Raw genomic sequence first — 18165 nt, forward strand, 5'->3', positions numbered from 1 at the left:
TTTCATTTTCATTACCAGATCATTTGTAGTGATTAATTAACATATCACTTCTGCTGTTCTATCACATTTTGTCATTAATAATTACCTGTATATACATTCACGAACATTGTTTGTACCACTTACATTTTGAGACGTTATTCCTGGTAGTTGAGAGATTAATCTCATTAAAACTTTTAACTACCATGGTTATTTTAATTGTCCTATTGTAATGTTTTGAGTAAAACATATCTCACTTCATGCCAAAAGAAAAACTATGTTAAAAATTGCAGAGATATATTAAAATAACCCAGATGGTCTAGCAAATTATGATGGCTGATCTATTTTCCTTTAAAATAAAATTTACATATCAAATATGTAGTACATGTAAAATGCCATGAACTTAATATGGAGAGAGCTATTGCTTAGTATTTGTAATTTTGTTTTACACAGAATCGTGCTTGTTTTTTCCTCTGAGAGTTTTGTTAAGAATCCTGATTGAAAGGATGGAAAGTTTTGACAGAAAATTTTAGAAGTCAGAAAAAAATAGAATCAGTCAGTCAAGCTCTTAAATCTTTTATATTAAGAACTTCAAACATAGTTTAAATTCACACACACAGATACGTACATGTATATATAAATGTATACAATTAAATTTTGTCTTGATACTTGACTGATGAAAGATGAAAAGAAAATCCATTTAGACTGAGACTGAAGGAAAGAACTAAATTCAATGTGTTACTCTTGATTTGTATCCCCTAGATTTAATTTTTTTTAGTGTTGGGAATTAAAGCTAGGAATATGCACATTTTTAGCATATATATCTGGGCTATGTCCTTTGTTGAGAGTCTCAAAAGTTCACCTTGCACTTGAGTTTCTCTTGCTTTGTATCTCCAAAGTTCTGGGATTACAGGTGTATACAATCATACAGACAAAATATTTTGATTGTACCGAAGAAAAGTCAGAGATGTTTAAATATTAGTTCTAGAGTAGATGCTATTATTTTCATATTAACTTTCTTGGGTGTGGTGATGATAGTGTGGTCATGTAAGAAGCCAACCCTTTCTTTCTCTAATTACCTAAGAGTACTGTCACATGCTCTACAATACTTAACATTTTTCAGTGTAGCTTGGTATTTTGACTTTTGTTGTGATTTAAAATGTCTGATAGTAAAACTTTAAGAGAAATATTACAACATTGGTAGGACCTTGAAATTGTTATAACAATATATTTAATTCAGTTTAAGTGAATTGTGTTTGCTGCTTAAATAAAATTACCAGATTTCTCAGCTCAAATCTCAAAGGAACACGAGAGTATGTTTTATGGAAAGTGGTAATTAGGAATGATCAACATAGGTTTGACATCTGTTTCAAATAGTTGCATGCAAAGTAGATGTAAGAAAGATGATCTGTTATGGGTCTACAGCTACTCTCTGTTGGAGTAACCATTATCTGCCTAGATCTTTTGAGCATTTCACATATAGTCAGAACTGAGATGTATGGACTACATTTCAGGTATAATTATAATAAACTATATTAAGTTTAAAAAACTTCATATAAAATGTAGACTGTACCCTATTCATATTGAAGTTACAATATTTGTATACATTAAGATAAATATAATTGTTAAAATTAATTTCATTTCTTTTGGGCTAGCAATGTGGCCTACTGGTAGAGTGCTTGCCTAACATGCCTGAATCCCTGGATTTGATTCCTCGGTACCACATACACAGAAAAGGCCAAAATTGGTGCTCTGGGTCAAGTGGGAGAGCACTAGCCCTAAGCAGACTCTGAGTTCAAGCTCCAGGACTTATAATAATAATAATAATAATAATAATAATAATAATAATAATAATGACAATAATAATATCATTTGATTTAACCTTTTAAATGTTCTGATAGTTACATGGACAGATAACTCCCATTATATTTCTGTAGGACATTGCTGTTCTAGAAGACTGAAATTGTAGCTTTTACAAATGGATTTCAATTTTTAATGAGAAAGAACTTCATATTGTCCAGTCCGCATTGGGATTCTTAACCTAATGTGGAGAGTAGGATTTGATTATGCAAAATTTGGAAAGGGGGAGAATATGTTAAGACTGAATAAATAGGAATACATGAATATCAGTTTAGAGGATGAGGAATTATCAGTTCCATTTGAAGGGAGATAACAAAATTTTATGATATACTTTTTCCTCCCTGAATATTAATATTTAAAAGATGCATTTCAGAATACATGCAAAAGATGCCTATATTTACTTAGGGGAGGACATATTCACTTGGAGTGTCATAATATTTGTGCTGAATACTTGCAGAGGTGATCAGATGAATTTGTAAAACAGGAACTCACAAAAATACGGCAATTGCAAAGGCTTGGTTTCACTCCACAAGCCTTTTCATGATGATATTTTAAAAATCAAAGTGAAAGTGAGCACAGTGACCATTGCTGTAATTCATAACTCACTTGCAGAGACATGGAGATCAGGAACTTAAGGCCAATTTGGCCTACATATTGAGACCCTGTCTAAAAATTTTAAGAAGAAAAAAAAAAAAAGGAAGGAAGAAAGGGAGGGAGTGAGGGAGGAAAGGAAGAACGGGAGAAAGGAAAGGAGGCAAGGAAGGAAAAATGGGGGGAAAAAATCCCCCAAACCAAAGCACCAAGTATGTTGAAAAGATGGTGAACATACTGCTGAAGGATAGTAAGTGGTAGTCTGGTGAAATGTGTAAGGCAATAAGAATTAAGGTAATATTTCCCATGATTTATATCATACATTGATTTGCAGTATTTTGCTTTTCACCTTAGAAGTAAGGATGTGACTCTTTGCAATATCAGAATAAACTATATGAGGTAGATCATGATGTAGTCTGTCAAGTAGGAGTATTAAACAGTTGTTTCCTAGAAGAGTAGAACTGGAGAAGTATCTCAAATGGTATCGCACCAGCTATACAAGTAAGCTTAAATATGTAACCCTAAGTTTCAACTCCAGTACTATCCAGAAACAAAATGGAGGGAAGGGATATTTCTCAGTTATGCTTACATTTGTTTTCTAAAATACATATTTTGTTAAGAATTAGAATATTTATTTGGCTATTTTACTTACAAGTCCAATATGTAAATATTTAAGAAATAAATAGTGCTTGTTTTGTTTTTCACCTCATTAAGAAAACATCAAATCCAAGATAATCAGGATGTTAGTAATTGCCACTGTTACATATTTATTGAATTCCTCATATGTGCAAGTTAATATATAAAATTACTTCTATATGTTATATTTGTGTTTTATAAGAACTGTTTACTAGAGAAATTGAAAGTCTCGTTTTCCGGGTTTGAAAACCCAGAGTCCTACAGCTGGAATGTAGAACTAGAATTTAAACCTACGTCCATCTAATTGTGAAGTGTCTATATTGTTGTAATCCCTGCTATAATGCCTTGAGAATGTTTTCATTAAGCTAATACCATATGAGAATGATGTTTCATTACATCATAATATGCAGATGTTTAAGTTATGATAACTCATGGAATAGTTTATGCCACCATATGTTTTACCTCTTCATTCTTGTCAACAGTTTTTGCCTGTGTACATGCATATTCGAGTACTGGTTGCTGCATATCTGTTTCAGACAGGGTATGGACATTTCTCATACTTTTGGATCAAAGGAGACTTTGGAATCCATAGAGTATGTCAGGTAGGAATTCATTGAATTATTTTCTTTTTCTTTCAATTTGATATGCGTCTGTGTCTAACTTTTGAGAAAATATTAATAGGGTCAGTATAAGACTATCAATAATTGGAATTTATGAAATAGCATATTGAAGTTATAGTTCTCTCTGATAATTGGAGATTTTTTTGGTGCTAGGAAAGTATTATTAAGATAAATATATTGTAGTGACAACATTGTTAACTCATTTACTGCAAACAAATACAGAGAATTATTGTTACATATTTTTTCTTTGAAGATTATATAATCTTCAGCTAATAAATATTTTATTAGCTTTCTACCTTGTGTTAACTAGTTTTTAAACATTATTTTATTTACCCCGTGTTGCAATACTTTTTCATGTTTGCAGATAAGGAAACTAAGACTCAGAAAGGTCATATAATCTCACGGTTCCAAAGTAAGTGGTATAGCACTAATAAGAATCTGTTCAAATATTATGTTTTTAAAATGACTTCCAACTAATCTCTGAGATGATGATAACACAGGCTCCAAAGACTTTTTTTTTTTAATTGGAGCAATATTACTTTGTATCTGTGACAAACCTCAGTTTAATCCCAACTGGGATAAATCACAATCAGACAAGAAATGAAGTGGATACTTTTTTCTTGAGGTAATCTGATCTCTGCTTATAAACAGTAGCTCCAAGAAGGAGGTTTATGGTTTTTTTTTTCCCCCATACATTTGACAAGATGATAGGTGAAGCTAGAGGATAGTTCAAGCAACCACTTTACTGGGATTTAGTTAATATAATGTATAAATATTTTGTATTCAACTCTTTATAATGACTATACAAATATAATTAAAGATTACTAAAAATATACTTGTATAGTCATTTTCAAGGCTTCAATGTTAATACTCTGTCAGAGAGAAAATCTGTCTTTACTCTTCTGGTATACCTGGAATAAAAACTATTTTCTCTTTTTTTTTGTAGGTCTTATTTCGTCTCAATTTCCTGGTGGTGGTGTTATGTATAGTAATGGATAGACCTTATCAGTTCTATTATTTTGTCCCCTTGGTCACTGTGTGGTTCATGGTCATATATGTTACTTTAGCATTGTGGCCCCAAATCATCCAAAAAAAAGCAAATGGTAAATATACTCTTACAAGTGTCAATAAATAGATCTTTCAATGTATAAAATTTCTTTTTAGTTGCTAAAGGCTTTTCTTTTTGAGATATGTTGGCATGTATAGTTTTAACATTTTAATGTTTTGTTCTTAAACTATGTTTCTAAAATATTAAACTATGTTTCTAAAAATCTTCACTGAAGATTATAATCATATAGTATGTAATACAGCATAACACTGTGAATACTGGTTTACATTTATATATAAATGTATGTTCCCTTTAGCTAATGTAGTAGTTTTCTCATTTCCTAGTATAATGCCAGAGTGAAACATAACTGGGAAAAGGAAAAACTAAATTCAACTTCAGGTCTCCTATCTTGACTCAGTATTTGACAGCTGATTTTTGTTGCTGTTGTTGTTGTTATTTTTACCTTGTGTGTGTGTGTGTGTGTGTGTGTGTGTGTGTGTGTGTGGTGTGTGTGTGTGTGTGTACGTGTAGGAAGACAGGAAGAGGTTTATTTTTAATACTTTTTAAATTATCTTTTTTGTTGTTTTGGATTGTTGGGCTTGAACTCAGAGACTGGGCACTTTCCTTGAGTCTCTGTGTTCAAGGCCAGTTCTCTACCACTTGGGTCATTTTGTCACCTCCATTTTTTGTCTGATTTATTGGAGGTAAAAATCTCACAGGGACTTTTCACCTGCCCTGCATTCAAACAGTGACTCTCAAATCTCAGCCCTCTTAGTAGCTAGCATTATAGGCATGAACCATCAGTGACTAGCTCCTTTTAAAATTACCTTAGGGTACTTGTACAAAGGGGTTTCAATTCAGCATGTTACATTATAAATGCAGTGTATCTTGATCAATGCCACCTTTCCATCATTTTTCTCTATCTCTCCTAAACCTACCCATCCCCCAAGTTCCCTGGTTCTATATTCATATGTACATTGAATATTATGACTGCATTCTCTTCAATCTCCTCTCTCTATCAGCCCCTTGGAGACTATCAATAAATACTCACATATTAAAGCACTAGTATTTATGTTCTAGAAAACTATTTAAATAGTTATTATCAACCTGTCTCTCATATAAGACATAATGAACCCAAATACCCAAAAGGTTTTCATTTTCATATTCCCTCTCACTTACTACTGATCATACTCAAAGCTATACTAATTTATTTATATTCATGCTATTTTTTCTTCTCAAGATCATATTAAAATGAAATTTTTTTTATTTTTAAAAGTTCATTTGATATATCAAAATGTTTTTTCCATTGGCTCTCATTATAATATCAAATAATTTTTTTTGAAAGAGTTGAATTGATGTCTTTGGACAGCCTCTATAATATAGTTTATCTGAAGAAACCTAACCTATTAGTTAATGTATGTAAGACTGAACACAATTTAAAATAATGTGTATGTTAAAATGTGTTTTGTGATTGAGTCCTAGTCCCATTATTGAGTTTATCTTTCCTTGAAACTATAATACTTAAGTAATTAATGAGTTTTAGCATTACATTTAACATGTTCCATACTTTGTAGGCACTTTTATTGAATAAGTCTAATTATATCTAAGAGGTATTTTTAAATATATTTTAAAATATTTTCAAATACATAGTGAATGTACAACAGTGTACTACTTTTCATTTTAGTCTTATTTCTAAAAAGAATCTGGTAATTTTTTTTCCTTTGCCCTATATGTAACTTACACCACCTAGTATATTTTATTTATCCAGCTATTTAGTGTTTTTTTTTTCACTCCTTACATTGTTCTATCCCCGTAGAAATATTTTGTATCTAGTGGATATATTTTATATCCCTGTTACGCAGCTTTACATTATCTTGAGAATTAGTCAAGGTTTAAGTGTTCTAAATAAAAAGTATTTAATATGTTTTCTAATATTAATTTATGTTTTAGTAAATTGAATATGTTCTCTCTTAGGAAATTGTTTTTGGCATTTCGGCTTACTGTTGAAGTTAGCCTTTTTGCTGTTGTGCATTTGTTTTCTGGCATACTCTCAGGTTTGTACAGTTTTTTCTGTTTTTATTTTGTAGTATTTTAAAGTTCAAGTCTATTAACGAATGTGAGAAGAGTCAGCCTTTTTGTAGTTTCATATTTTAATGACTGTAATAAAAGTGTCACTTAGTAGTTGACTACTTGGTGTAGTTCTTTTGAGTCTATCTACTTTAGTTACCACTGTTTTTGTTGTAAGAGCAATTTAAAGCTCTTCTTCTGGCAGTTGTTCAAGATCCATTTTACTTGACTTTGATCAATCAAACATTTATTGAATGCCTCTTAGAAGACACTGCTGTAAGTGGAGATCAAAATTGTCTTGACGGAATTTGCAGCTTGGCTTGTGCATTATTCATTGCATCAAACTTGTACTTGATTTTTCTATAACTGTATAGAGAAAAATTTTGGCAGTTAGTAAAATGAAACTAGGTACAAAGGTGTTTATGTGCCATACATTTCATTTATTGAAAATTTCGGTCATTTTCCTAGCTCTAACCTTTTATCCTTTCATTTTAATGGCTGGCATTTTCTGTTGTTTTAGCAGGATGCCAGTCTGCTTGTGCAGTTTCAGTCTATCAGGCAGACATTTTGTTGGGGACAGTATGATATTTATAGCAATATTTTTACTTTGAATGCCTGTAGTTTTGACATATTCTGCAGTTCACAGTATCTCTCGCACTTGGTTTTGTACCAGGTTGTATCAGGTGTAAATGATTCTGTGTATTTTGAGTGTAAATTTGCTAAGCAGTTTTAGAAAGGTTCTTTTGTAAGCATTAATACTTACTTTCATTCTTAGAACAATTGAAAATGTTTTTATTTCTGCATGACACCAAATAGGAGACAAATAAAACAATAAGGAATCAATAGATAAAGAACTAACAGCAACAACTACTTGACAGTTGTTTATCAAAATTTCCCACTTCTATGGTAAAGAATGGGAAGCTGACCAGAATTTTTTCTTTTTTTGCCAGTTATAGGCTTACAGGCCTATAACTGGCAAAAGCTCAGGGCCTGAGCACTGACCTTGGGCTTTCTCAAGGCTAGATCTCTACCACTTCTGGCTTTTTTTCTATATATGTGTGGTACTGAGAAATCGAACCTAGGTCTTCACGTATGCTAGGCAAGCACCAGTGTAGCTCATTGCCTGTTAAAAATTGAATGTTCCATTAAACAAAAAGGTAAACTATAACTACAAATAAAAGTTTAAGTGATAAATGTCTTAATCTATATTTACATCAGTATGCATGTATGTTTGTGATCCAGGGTCCTTAGGAGTAAAAATTAACTTTAATTTTCTGATGCATAAGTTTGGATATAATCTATTTTTGATACATTCTTTTAAATCGTGTGATTAAATACTGTTACATTTGTTAATCTAATGTTCTTTTGACTTAATGATCCAGCTTTACCTCAAATATTTTCACTTTTTTGAGTTTCAGTAATTGTATTTAAAAATCATGATGATATATATGTGTATGTACACACAAACACACACACACACACACACACAGCTTTAGGTCCAATAATGAAGCTTTTCTTAATAGAATTTGTTGTGGTTCCTTAGTCCTGCAATTGAGGGAGGTTTGAATTTTGAAAGACTTAACATGCAGCAATGTTACAAAGACTTGCATCTTCTTTTTTGGAATGATTGAGTAACATGATTAGCTCAAAGGACTCTTGTAATGCTAATAGTTAATTAGATTTTATTCAAGATATTTAAGACTATTGTACCTTATCAGTCATTCTTTTGGATATCAATGCCATTTTGGCTGAAGCATTTTGTATTTTTGTGTATGATGAGTAGAGTTTTTTTTATATATTAGATTAAAATTCTTACTTTCCCAAGGACTGGTATTTCAAAAACTTTGCACTCTCAGTAGCTTTCATGTGAAGTGCAGATAAATTTAATAAGATTAAAGTCATCTTTATTCATCATTGGCAAAGTTAATTTAAAATGAATTTCTAGTATTTTACATGAAAAGACTTAAAATTGTGAATAATAAGTTTAGAAACTACAGTTTATAATAGTGTTGCAAAAACAAGTATTGATTTAGAAGATAATTTTTCTGGATTCCTTTTCTCAGGGTGCATTTGAGAAGATCTTTTCTCTCTGGCCTTTGTCTAAGTGTTTTGAACTGAAGGGGAATGTATATGAATGGTGGTTCCGATGGAGGTTGGACCGTTACGTATGTATTTACTTTGTGGCATTTTGCCATTTCAAATTATACTATTGCAAAATAGTGAGCTAGTTTATATCTTTTGATTTAACGTTAGAATTGAGGAGCACATTGACTTAGTAAGTCATTGATAGTCCATCCCAGAATCTTTTTCTTTACAACAGGAATAGGAAATGCATGTGTATGTTCACCAGCAAGCAGATAACATACAATTGTCTCTACAGTGGCCTAGGAATAAGCTATAATTTGGTGATCCACATATATATGCTTCAGCCATTCAGAATAGTATTTATTGAGTTCCAATGTAAGTCTTAGATATTGGTAATGTAAAATGTACATTAGAAAAAGAAGACATACCCATAGGTCTTCTAAGCCTTTGGGATCTAAATCTAAAAGCTCCAAGATAACTGCCTATAATGGAGTACTAAACTGCAGTAGGAATTTTGCTGCAGTATTATACAAAAGAGTAAACAGGAAAGTATTGCTCTACTCCATGAATTTAAAAATGGTTAGGATTCGTTTCCTTTGTCACTGTGGGTGATACTAAGGTTTGACATCAGTGCCTGCATTGCTAGGAATGGCTCCACAATGTGAGCCATGCCCCAAACAAAAACTGGTTAAGATTCACTTGGCCAGAGTTCAAGATTTAGCTCAATGGATGAGCACTTGCAGTTCTATCCTCAGCTCTGCCCACCCACTCACCCTCCCCAAAAAATAGCTGATTTTGTGTGTGTGTTTGTGTCCGTGCACACCAGTGCATGCCAGTCCTGGTGCTTAACTAAGGGTGGGCCTGGGTACTGTCCCTGATGTGTTTTTGTTTGTTCTTGCATAAGGCTAGCACTCTGCCTCTTGAGCCACAAAACTACTTCTGGCTTTTAGGTAGTTAATTGGAAATAAGAGTCTCAGAGACTTTTCTTTCTGAGCCTCCTGAGTAGTTAGGATTACAGGTGTGAGCCACCAGCTGAGAAAACATAAAACATTTAGAAAATACTAGATATTAAATAAACTATAATCACTCTCCTGTATTTTTAATATCTTTAAATAGTTACACAAAGGAGTTACCATCAACAAAGCAATTTATGAATACAGTGCAATCATGATCAATCACTCCTTTAAACATTCTCACCTATCCCTCCCTCACCTACTCTTTCCCTCACTTTTCTTAAAAGTATATACATTGATTTGAAATAGAATAGGAAAGGGGGGAAAACAAGATGAGGGATGGGGGTAGGGGGAGGGAAATGGGGACCAAGACATGAGAAAGGGTATCAATGTTTGTGAAGCAATGCAGCTTCTATCTGGTAAATATAATATAACCCTTCTAATAATTACAATAAAACTATATGTTAAAAAAAAGTATATACACTAAACTATTGACTGCTTTCTCCTTCCCTCCCTTTTTCTCATTTGTCTACACCTTTCCCCTTGACCCCACCATACCCTTTCAAGTACTTGTTTCCTGGTGTTATTTTTGTTGAATCTTGGCCTTGCTTTCTAAGGAATTACACTATTTGCGTTCTTCCTTGAATAAATTTGTATAAACTTCCATTTTCTTTCCATCTTTGACCAGTTTCCTTTTGCTTTCAACAAATGATGTGTGTGTGCCTGTTCTGTGATATTCCTGGTTTCTAATACCTATGTACTTTTCACTATTTATTGAATTCCCAAACCATATGTGAATAGAAGCTCTTTTCTAAAGCCTCATGTAGAATAGTCTACTAAGATATGATATGATATAACATGATATGATATAATATGATATATTATTAGTCTATATGAGCAGATTACCAGACTGGGTGTTTAGGACATTTAAGTTGACTGCATATAGATTTGGTGTATGGTGGGTGCCTACATCCGTTTCAGGAGCCATGTGCTCACATCATGAAAAGGATAAGGAAGCTGCAGCTATCAGGGTATGAGTACTGATAGTTTCATAAAGGTTCTACCTCAGGACCTTATCACTCCTATAATACCTCAACTTCAAAATGATTACATTGGATATTAGGTATCAACATGACTTGAGGGTGGGTACATGAATATTAAAGCTGTAATTCATATTGTCTGTTTATTGGGTCTATCTATATATTCATAATTTTTAAAGGGGAATTTTATATGCTTTCTGCTCTACATTTTTTTTGCTTTTATGTATATCTTCTTCTTTTTAAACATATGCTTGATCTTGCTGCTGATTTTATTTGACTAAAAAAAAGATTGGTAGATCAGAATAAAGGATGTTTGTTTCTTTTTTTTTTTTGCCAGTCCTGGGGCTTGAACTGTTCATAGGCTTTCTCAAGGCTAGAGCTCTACCACTTGAACCACACCACCACTTCTGGCTTTTTGTTTATGTACATGGTGCCGGGGAATCAAACCTGGGTCTTTATGCATGCTAGGCAAGCACTCTACCACTAGGCCAAATTCTCAGCCTTAAAGATGTTTTGTTGGGTGTATTTAAAGTTTTCCATGTGTCCTTAGGAGAAATTCTTATTTGTTAAGTCGTTGGGGCTGGAGGCATGTACTTAACATGCATAGTGGCAGAGCATATTTTGTTTTTTGTTGTGTTTTGCTTTGTTTTGTTTTTGCCAGTCCTGGGCTTGGGCTTAGGGCATGAGCACTGTCTTTGGGCTTTCTCAAAGCTAGAGCTCTATCACTTGAGCCACAACACCACTTCTGGCTTTTTTCTATATATATGGTTTTGAGGAATTGAACCCCAGTCTTTGTGTATGCTAGGCGAGCACTCTACCACTATGCCAAATTCCCAGCCCAATGTATTTAACATGCATAAAGCCTCAGGCTTAATCCCCACTACCAGAAAAAAATAGAATAAAGTAAATTGTCTTTGTCACTTTCTTCTGAGACTGCTCATTAGTTTTATCTCATACTATTATAAGAGCCTTTGGCCTGTCTATCACTGATGATTTCTAACAATCACTGGATATATTTCGTTGTTTCACATTCCACTTTTAAGTTGTTAAGTTCTATAAGAAACTCCAAACTTTAAGCTTTTAACCTACTTACTTTTGATAATATAGTCATCATTAACCAAATATTTTTGTTAATTCTTAAACAACTTTCCTCTTGTTGGATTGTTGTTTTTTTTTTCAGGTAGTTTTTCATGGAATGCTGTTTGCTTTCATTTATTTGGCTTTACAGAAGCGTCAAGTACTTTCTGAAGGAAAGGGTGAACCTCTTTTTTCAAGCAAAATTTCAAACATTCTATTGTTTATCTCAGTAGTTTCTTTCTTGGTAAGTTTTGCCATATAATCTAATTTTTCAGAATCTTTTTAAAAAAAAACTGGTAATAGATTTTATTCCTAATTATGAAATTCAACCCCCATAGAGTCACAATAACTAGATAGTATTAGCAATTAAATATTGGTTTTTTTTAACATCTCCTTTCTGCTTTAGTAATCCTTAAATTTTTTTATTATCTTTAAGTAATTGCACAAAGCTGTTGCCATTCAACAAAGCAATTTATGAATGCAGTGAGTCTTGACCAGTGTTAACTCTTTCAACCTTCACACCTACCCCTCCCAATCCACCCCTTCCTTCACTTTTCTTAATATTTCCTTTATTAGTGGTTTTGTTTTTTGCTCTGGTAGTGGTTTTTTTTTTTTTTTTTGCCATTAAACAAAGTAGTTTCTATGTACAATGCATCTTGATCTGTGCCATTCCTCAACATTTTCACCCCCCTCCAATACATTCCTTCCTTTATTTTTCTTTATTTTGTGGTGTATACAATGAATTCTTGACTGCATTCTCCCTTCTTTCCTCTTTCATTCATCTACCCCTTTCCCTGGCCCCATCGCTGCCCCCTCCCAATCTTAAATAGCATTAAAGGTTAACTTTAAAGTGAGTAAAGGATTAAAATCAATTATTTTTAGCAAATATCCCTAAAAATTATTATTTATTTATTTTTGGTGGGTCATGGGACTTGAACTAGGCCTTGGCGTTTTCAAAAGCTCAAGGCTACCGCCCTATCCTTGAGCCAAGCCCCACTTCCTTGAGGTTAATTAGAGATAAGAGTCTCAGGTCCTTTTGTGCCAGGGCTGCTTTGAACCTTGATCCTCAAATCTCAGCCTCCTGAGTAGCTAGGATTACGGGCATGAGCCACCACCCCACTTAAAAATTCTTTTTCACTTTAATTTTTTCTAACAATATAAATTCTAAAGAAAATGTTTACATATATTAAAAATGAAGAATAACTGAGAGCCAGTGAAAGAGGAAGTTTTTAATCAACCTGGACACATATATGCAGGCACATAAATAAATATAGCATGATGAACTGAATGAATATTGTAAATAAATAAAACCATCAAAATTGGTATAATAACTTTGCCTACTTAAAGGTTTAAGTGTTTTTGTGAACTAATAGATTTTGTTTTATTTTGTTTTAGACATATTCCATTTGGGCCAGCAGTTGTAAAAACAAAGCAGAATGTAATGAACTCCACCCATCTGTTTCTGTAGTACAGGTGATGTTTTGTTGAGAAAAGTCTTGTTATGTAACCAAAGTTTTTCTTGAACTCTTGCTTCTTTTATCTCAACTTCTAGTACTAAGTTGTCCTATATACCACCATACTGAGGTTCTGGTGATTTTTTTATGTAGAGAAAATTTTACTTAGTTTTGGGTAAAAACATAGTCTCAAAAGTAATGTAGAAAATTTGCTTGTTTTCTCTGTACTCTACCATCCTCTCTTCAAAAGTTAAATCTCTCTCCAAAAGTTCCTGTGTTAAATGTTTAAAAATGATCGAATTCAGTATTTGTTACTTAAAAAGTATTAATTCCTATCTCATTTTCATTATTCAAATTTCTTTAATTGCATTTACTAATTGCTATATGTTAAATATAACTACATATGAGACTCACTTCTCAAGAAATTTACAATTGTATAGTGATAAATATTAATAAACATTTATTTAATGATTTTTTTTTTTGCCACTTTCTCAAGGCTAGTGCTCTACTACTTTTGCCACAGCACCACTTCTGACTTCTTCTTTGTATGTGGTACTGAGGAATCAAACCTGGGTCTTTGTTCATGCTAGACAGGCACTCTATCCGTAGGCCAAACTCTGGGCCCCTATTTAATTAATTATTATTATTTTTTTTTTTGGCCAGTCATGGGGCTTGAACTCAGGGCCTAAGCATAGTCCTTGGACTTTTCTCAAGGCCAGAGCTCTACCACTTGAGCCACACCACCTCCAGCTTTTTGCTATGTATGTGGTACCAAGGAATTGAATCTGGGTCTTCGTGCGTGCTAGGCATGCACTCTGCCACTAGGCCAAACTCCCTGTCCTATTTAATTAATTTTTAATTAAAAATTGAATAAACTTTTAGCAAGACACCAACAGCTCAAACCTGTAATCCTAGCTACTCAGAAGGCTGAGATATGCGAATCATGGTTTCCTTCCTTGGGAAGGAAAGTCCATGAGACTCTTACCTTCAGTTAGCCACCAAAAAAAAAAACCCACCCAAAAACAGGAAGTAGAGCTCAAGAGTGCTAGCCTTGAGCACAAAAATGCTCATTTAGTGTTCAGACCATGAGTTCAAGCTCCAGGACTAGCCAAAAAATAAATAAATAAAATAAACTTTTGATACCTAGCATTAGTTAGAACACTTCATATCTAAACAATAACAAGGTGTTTGAAGACTGTAAAGAGAAAGGGACTGCCCTGCCTATCAGGCAAATACTTATGGAAATAGCAAGATTATATAATGGGCTTTTATGAAATTTTGCCATATAAATATACCAACTTTTTCTAGACAGCCTCAATCAGGTTTATATTTTATCCATTGATTATGTATAATATAAAACTTCAGTCTTACCAATTCCTTAAATCTGCATTGATATGAAGAAAACAGACATTGGGTTAAGAAATCCAGTTTGGTTAGAATCTCAACAACAAAAAGTCTGTACCTTAAAACTAATGGGCCCACCTTGTTATCTGATATATTGTATATATGCATATTTGGTTATTTGAAATCGGATAGAGAAGAAGGGAAAACAAGATGAGGGGCGGGATGGGAGAGGGAAATGGGGACCAAGACATGAGAAAGGGTATCAGTGTTTGTGAAGTAATACACCTTCTATCTGGTGAATATAATGTAACCCTTCTATTAATTACAATAAAAAATATGGAAAAAAAATTTAAAAAGCGATGTGCCTATTACCAGACAAATATAACTGTAACCCCACTCTACATTATCCCGACAATAAAAATATAATTTTAAAAACTGATAACCTTTATATGTTTGTCAAACTTAAAATCACTGAGAATAAAGTTAAAAAATTTAAAAAACTTTTAAATAAATATAACAATGTTTGTATTTATCATTTTTCCTTAGATTTTAGCCTTTATTCTAATAAGGAACATCCCTGGATATGCCCGTTCAGTTTACAGTTCATTTTTTGCTTGGTTTGGAAAAATTTCATTAGAGGTTAGTATATTAATATTTTCCTTACTAATATACAGCTATATATTGTGTGTGCATAAATCTGACATTTTTAATAGTGAGCAAAAGCTTTTGTGGAATTAGAGGAATATGGGATTTGAGCTGTTATATACAGTAGGAAAGTATTGGAGAATGTTTTTAAAACGTATGTTAAAGTGACTAGATTTAAATAGCTCTCTGAACATTCTTTACATGATCTTTTGAATATGTTTGACCCAGGTTCTAATGTCATTAGAGAAAAAGCATTAGGCCTTGAGTAAATAAAATAAAGCTTTATGGAGTTTTGACTTGTTGATCGTGTCTGTAATAAAACACAATATCATGAAAATTCAGACTATTGATATTTACCATGATAATTTCATCTTTAACATGACTGGAAATTATGGAGCAATATTAGACTCTACGTTTTATTCAAATTATGTTCAAAATCAGTGTACACTGTAAGTTTTGAAGTCCATTCTACATAGTCTGAACTTCATTATTAGAAAAAAGTGAACTTTATTATTTGAAATAGAATGTGTTAGAACAATTTATGTATTTGTAACATACATTTTAGAGGATAAGATTTATTAAGTTGTCATAGAATCGGGGAAGTGAAGTTTCTCCTTTGAGTATTCAATGTCCTGATATATAGTTGAATTTGTGAGAGATAGTAGGAGTCTAGTCTTGGAGAGTAAATTCTGCAGAGGACTTTTCAGGGCTAATAGCCAGACAGAATCTAATTATTTTGGGAAAACTACTGTTCTTATATTTAAATTACATTTATGTTATAGTGCTCTCAAATATTTAAATTAGGAAAAGCTCTTTTATTCATGGACCTTCTGTGTATATCTAACTCTAACTCTTCTTTTCTCCTAGCTATTTATTTGCCAGTACCACATATGGCTGGCCGCCGACACCAGGGGTATCTTGGTACTCATCCCTGGAAACCCCATGCTTAACATCATTGTCAGCACATTCATCTTTGTTTGTGTAGCACATGAAATTTCTCAGATTACTAATGATCTGGCACATATTTTTATTCCTAAAGATAACACATCTCTCTTGAAAAGGTTGGCATGTATAGCTGCATTTTTTTGTGGACTACTCTTCTTATCATCCATTCAAGAAACAAGATATTAGCTTCCTCAAATCACTTAAAGAAAAAAAATCTTAAACGTTTCAGGCTTTTCCTGTTATTTTATATTTGCCTAGAAAAGAAGAGCATCTATGTGCAGATCTGTCTGTGTCAATATAAACATGTGTGGGAAACAGGTACCATGTCTATAAGCATGTGTTGTTGTATATATAGGCAATGTACATATCCAACATGAAATAGTAAGAATGCACCATATAGGATTGCATGTAAATTTTTTTTCTACTGGATCTCTATTTCCATTTATAACTGATTTTAAGTTAACCTATGAAGGCAGGGAAATGATTAAAACCTTTCCAGTAAACCATATGGATAATTTTATTAGCTTAGTGACACAACTGAGTGCTTTGATATTTACTAAATTTGTGGTAAAAGACTGTATGTAAACTTATTGTGGAACTTCCTATTTCAGTGAAAACTTTTTTACTCAAGAATGACTTGCAGTATTGTTTTCTTACCATATGTGCAATGATGTAGAATGATAAACAGTATGCCTTTAATTTATATGTAGTCAGTTCTCATGTTCTGTTTCCTAATGTGATTTTTCTCTTAACTGTGGTTTTTGGGTACATAAAAGCCTAAATCTTTGTATACTTAGTCTCTCATTGAGTTGTTCTGAGGCTCCATGACAGGGTTTTGTCATTGTTGGTTGTTGTCATTGCTTCTTTTTATAAAAAGGCCAAACATTCTCCCATTTGTTTTCCTTAATCTGTACCAGTGTACTGTCAGTTACTCTTTGGATCCCTTTGATATGTTTTCTTCCTACTAATTAATTTTTGTGTATTATTTTCCAATGTTTGGAAAGCTCTTTGTAGCCATTTTGGTATTTCCTATGATCCTCTCCTGTTTTTAAACAATATTTATCAATCTAAGCATGTACAGTGTAATGAAGATTCAAGTTGTGATTGAGATGGATGGCCATAGTAGAGTTGTTAAGGAAACTGGTGACTTTGGGCAGTAAATGTATGCATCTTTGTTCTTGTTTTTTTATAAGCTAACTGTTAGAGGTGTACATTTATTTATCTGTTGTACAGATTTGATTATGATTTTTAATGTTTGAATGGTTGCACTTAATTTGCTTTTACTATGTATGAGTTGAAATATATTTTCTGTTCAATATATGTGAAACTATGGAATAATTTAAGCAGCAAATAAACATTCTGTGGATGCTTATTTTTGTATTGGCAAAGTGTTGATTCAACTATGTGTGTTTTTTTTAATTGAATCCATTAATTGGTTCAGATTTCTAAGTTATTTCCTTAACTGAAAGTTACTTGCTTTACTAATCTGCTAACAAAATGTTAGGAGATAGAAAATAGATTACAAAGTTATTATTTAATGAGGAATAAATTAGTTACCAATGCTTCTAATGACAGTGTACCTTCCATCCAAGAAGAAAGCCCTGTGCAGTGGCCCAACGCCTGTAATTCTAGCTACTCAGGAGGCTGAGATCTGAGGATCAAGGTTCAAAGCCAGCCCAGGCACAAAAGAACCTGAGACTCTTATTTCCAATTAGCTTCTAGAAAATGGAAAATGGGGCTTGGCTCAAGGATAGGGTGGTAGCCTTGAGCTCAAGAGCTCAGGGACAACGCCAGGGCCCAGGGGGTGGGTAGGGCAGTAGTCTT

General features: G+C 32.9%; 1 protein-coding gene across 4 annotated transcripts in view; it reads left to right on the top strand.

Moving 5' to 3' along the window:
- The window catches only part of Casd1 (CAS1 domain sialic acid O acetyltransferase 1), a 42904-nt gene extending 25191 nt beyond the window's left edge, over window positions 1–17713 (top strand). For 3 of the 4 annotated variants that reach the window (XM_090333123.1, XM_090333125.1, XM_090333126.1), the window contains 8 exons: window positions 3546–3665; window positions 4630–4786; window positions 6706–6785; window positions 8862–8963; window positions 12057–12197; window positions 13349–13426; window positions 15298–15390; window positions 16264–17713. In XM_090333123.1, coding sequence (XP_090189249.1) covers window positions 3546–3665; window positions 4630–4786; window positions 6706–6785; window positions 8862–8963; window positions 12057–12197; window positions 13349–13426; window positions 15298–15390; window positions 16264–16527 — 1035 coding nt within the window. In that variant the 3' untranslated portion in view covers window positions 16528–17713. The remainder of the gene's footprint in view (window positions 1–3545; window positions 3666–4629; window positions 4787–6705; window positions 6786–8861; window positions 8964–12056; window positions 12198–13348; window positions 13427–15297; window positions 15391–16263) is intronic. The other variant, XM_090333124.1, reaches the window with a different exon arrangement.
- Window positions 17714–18165: the final 452 nt, after the last annotated feature.

The sequence above is a fragment of the Megascapheus bottae genome, chromosome 5 (assembly GCF_031878675.1).
Source record: "Megascapheus bottae isolate mThoBot1 chromosome 5, mThoBot2.hap1, whole genome shotgun sequence".
Classification (NCBI taxonomy): Eukaryota; Metazoa; Chordata; class Mammalia; order Rodentia; family Geomyidae; genus Megascapheus; species Megascapheus bottae.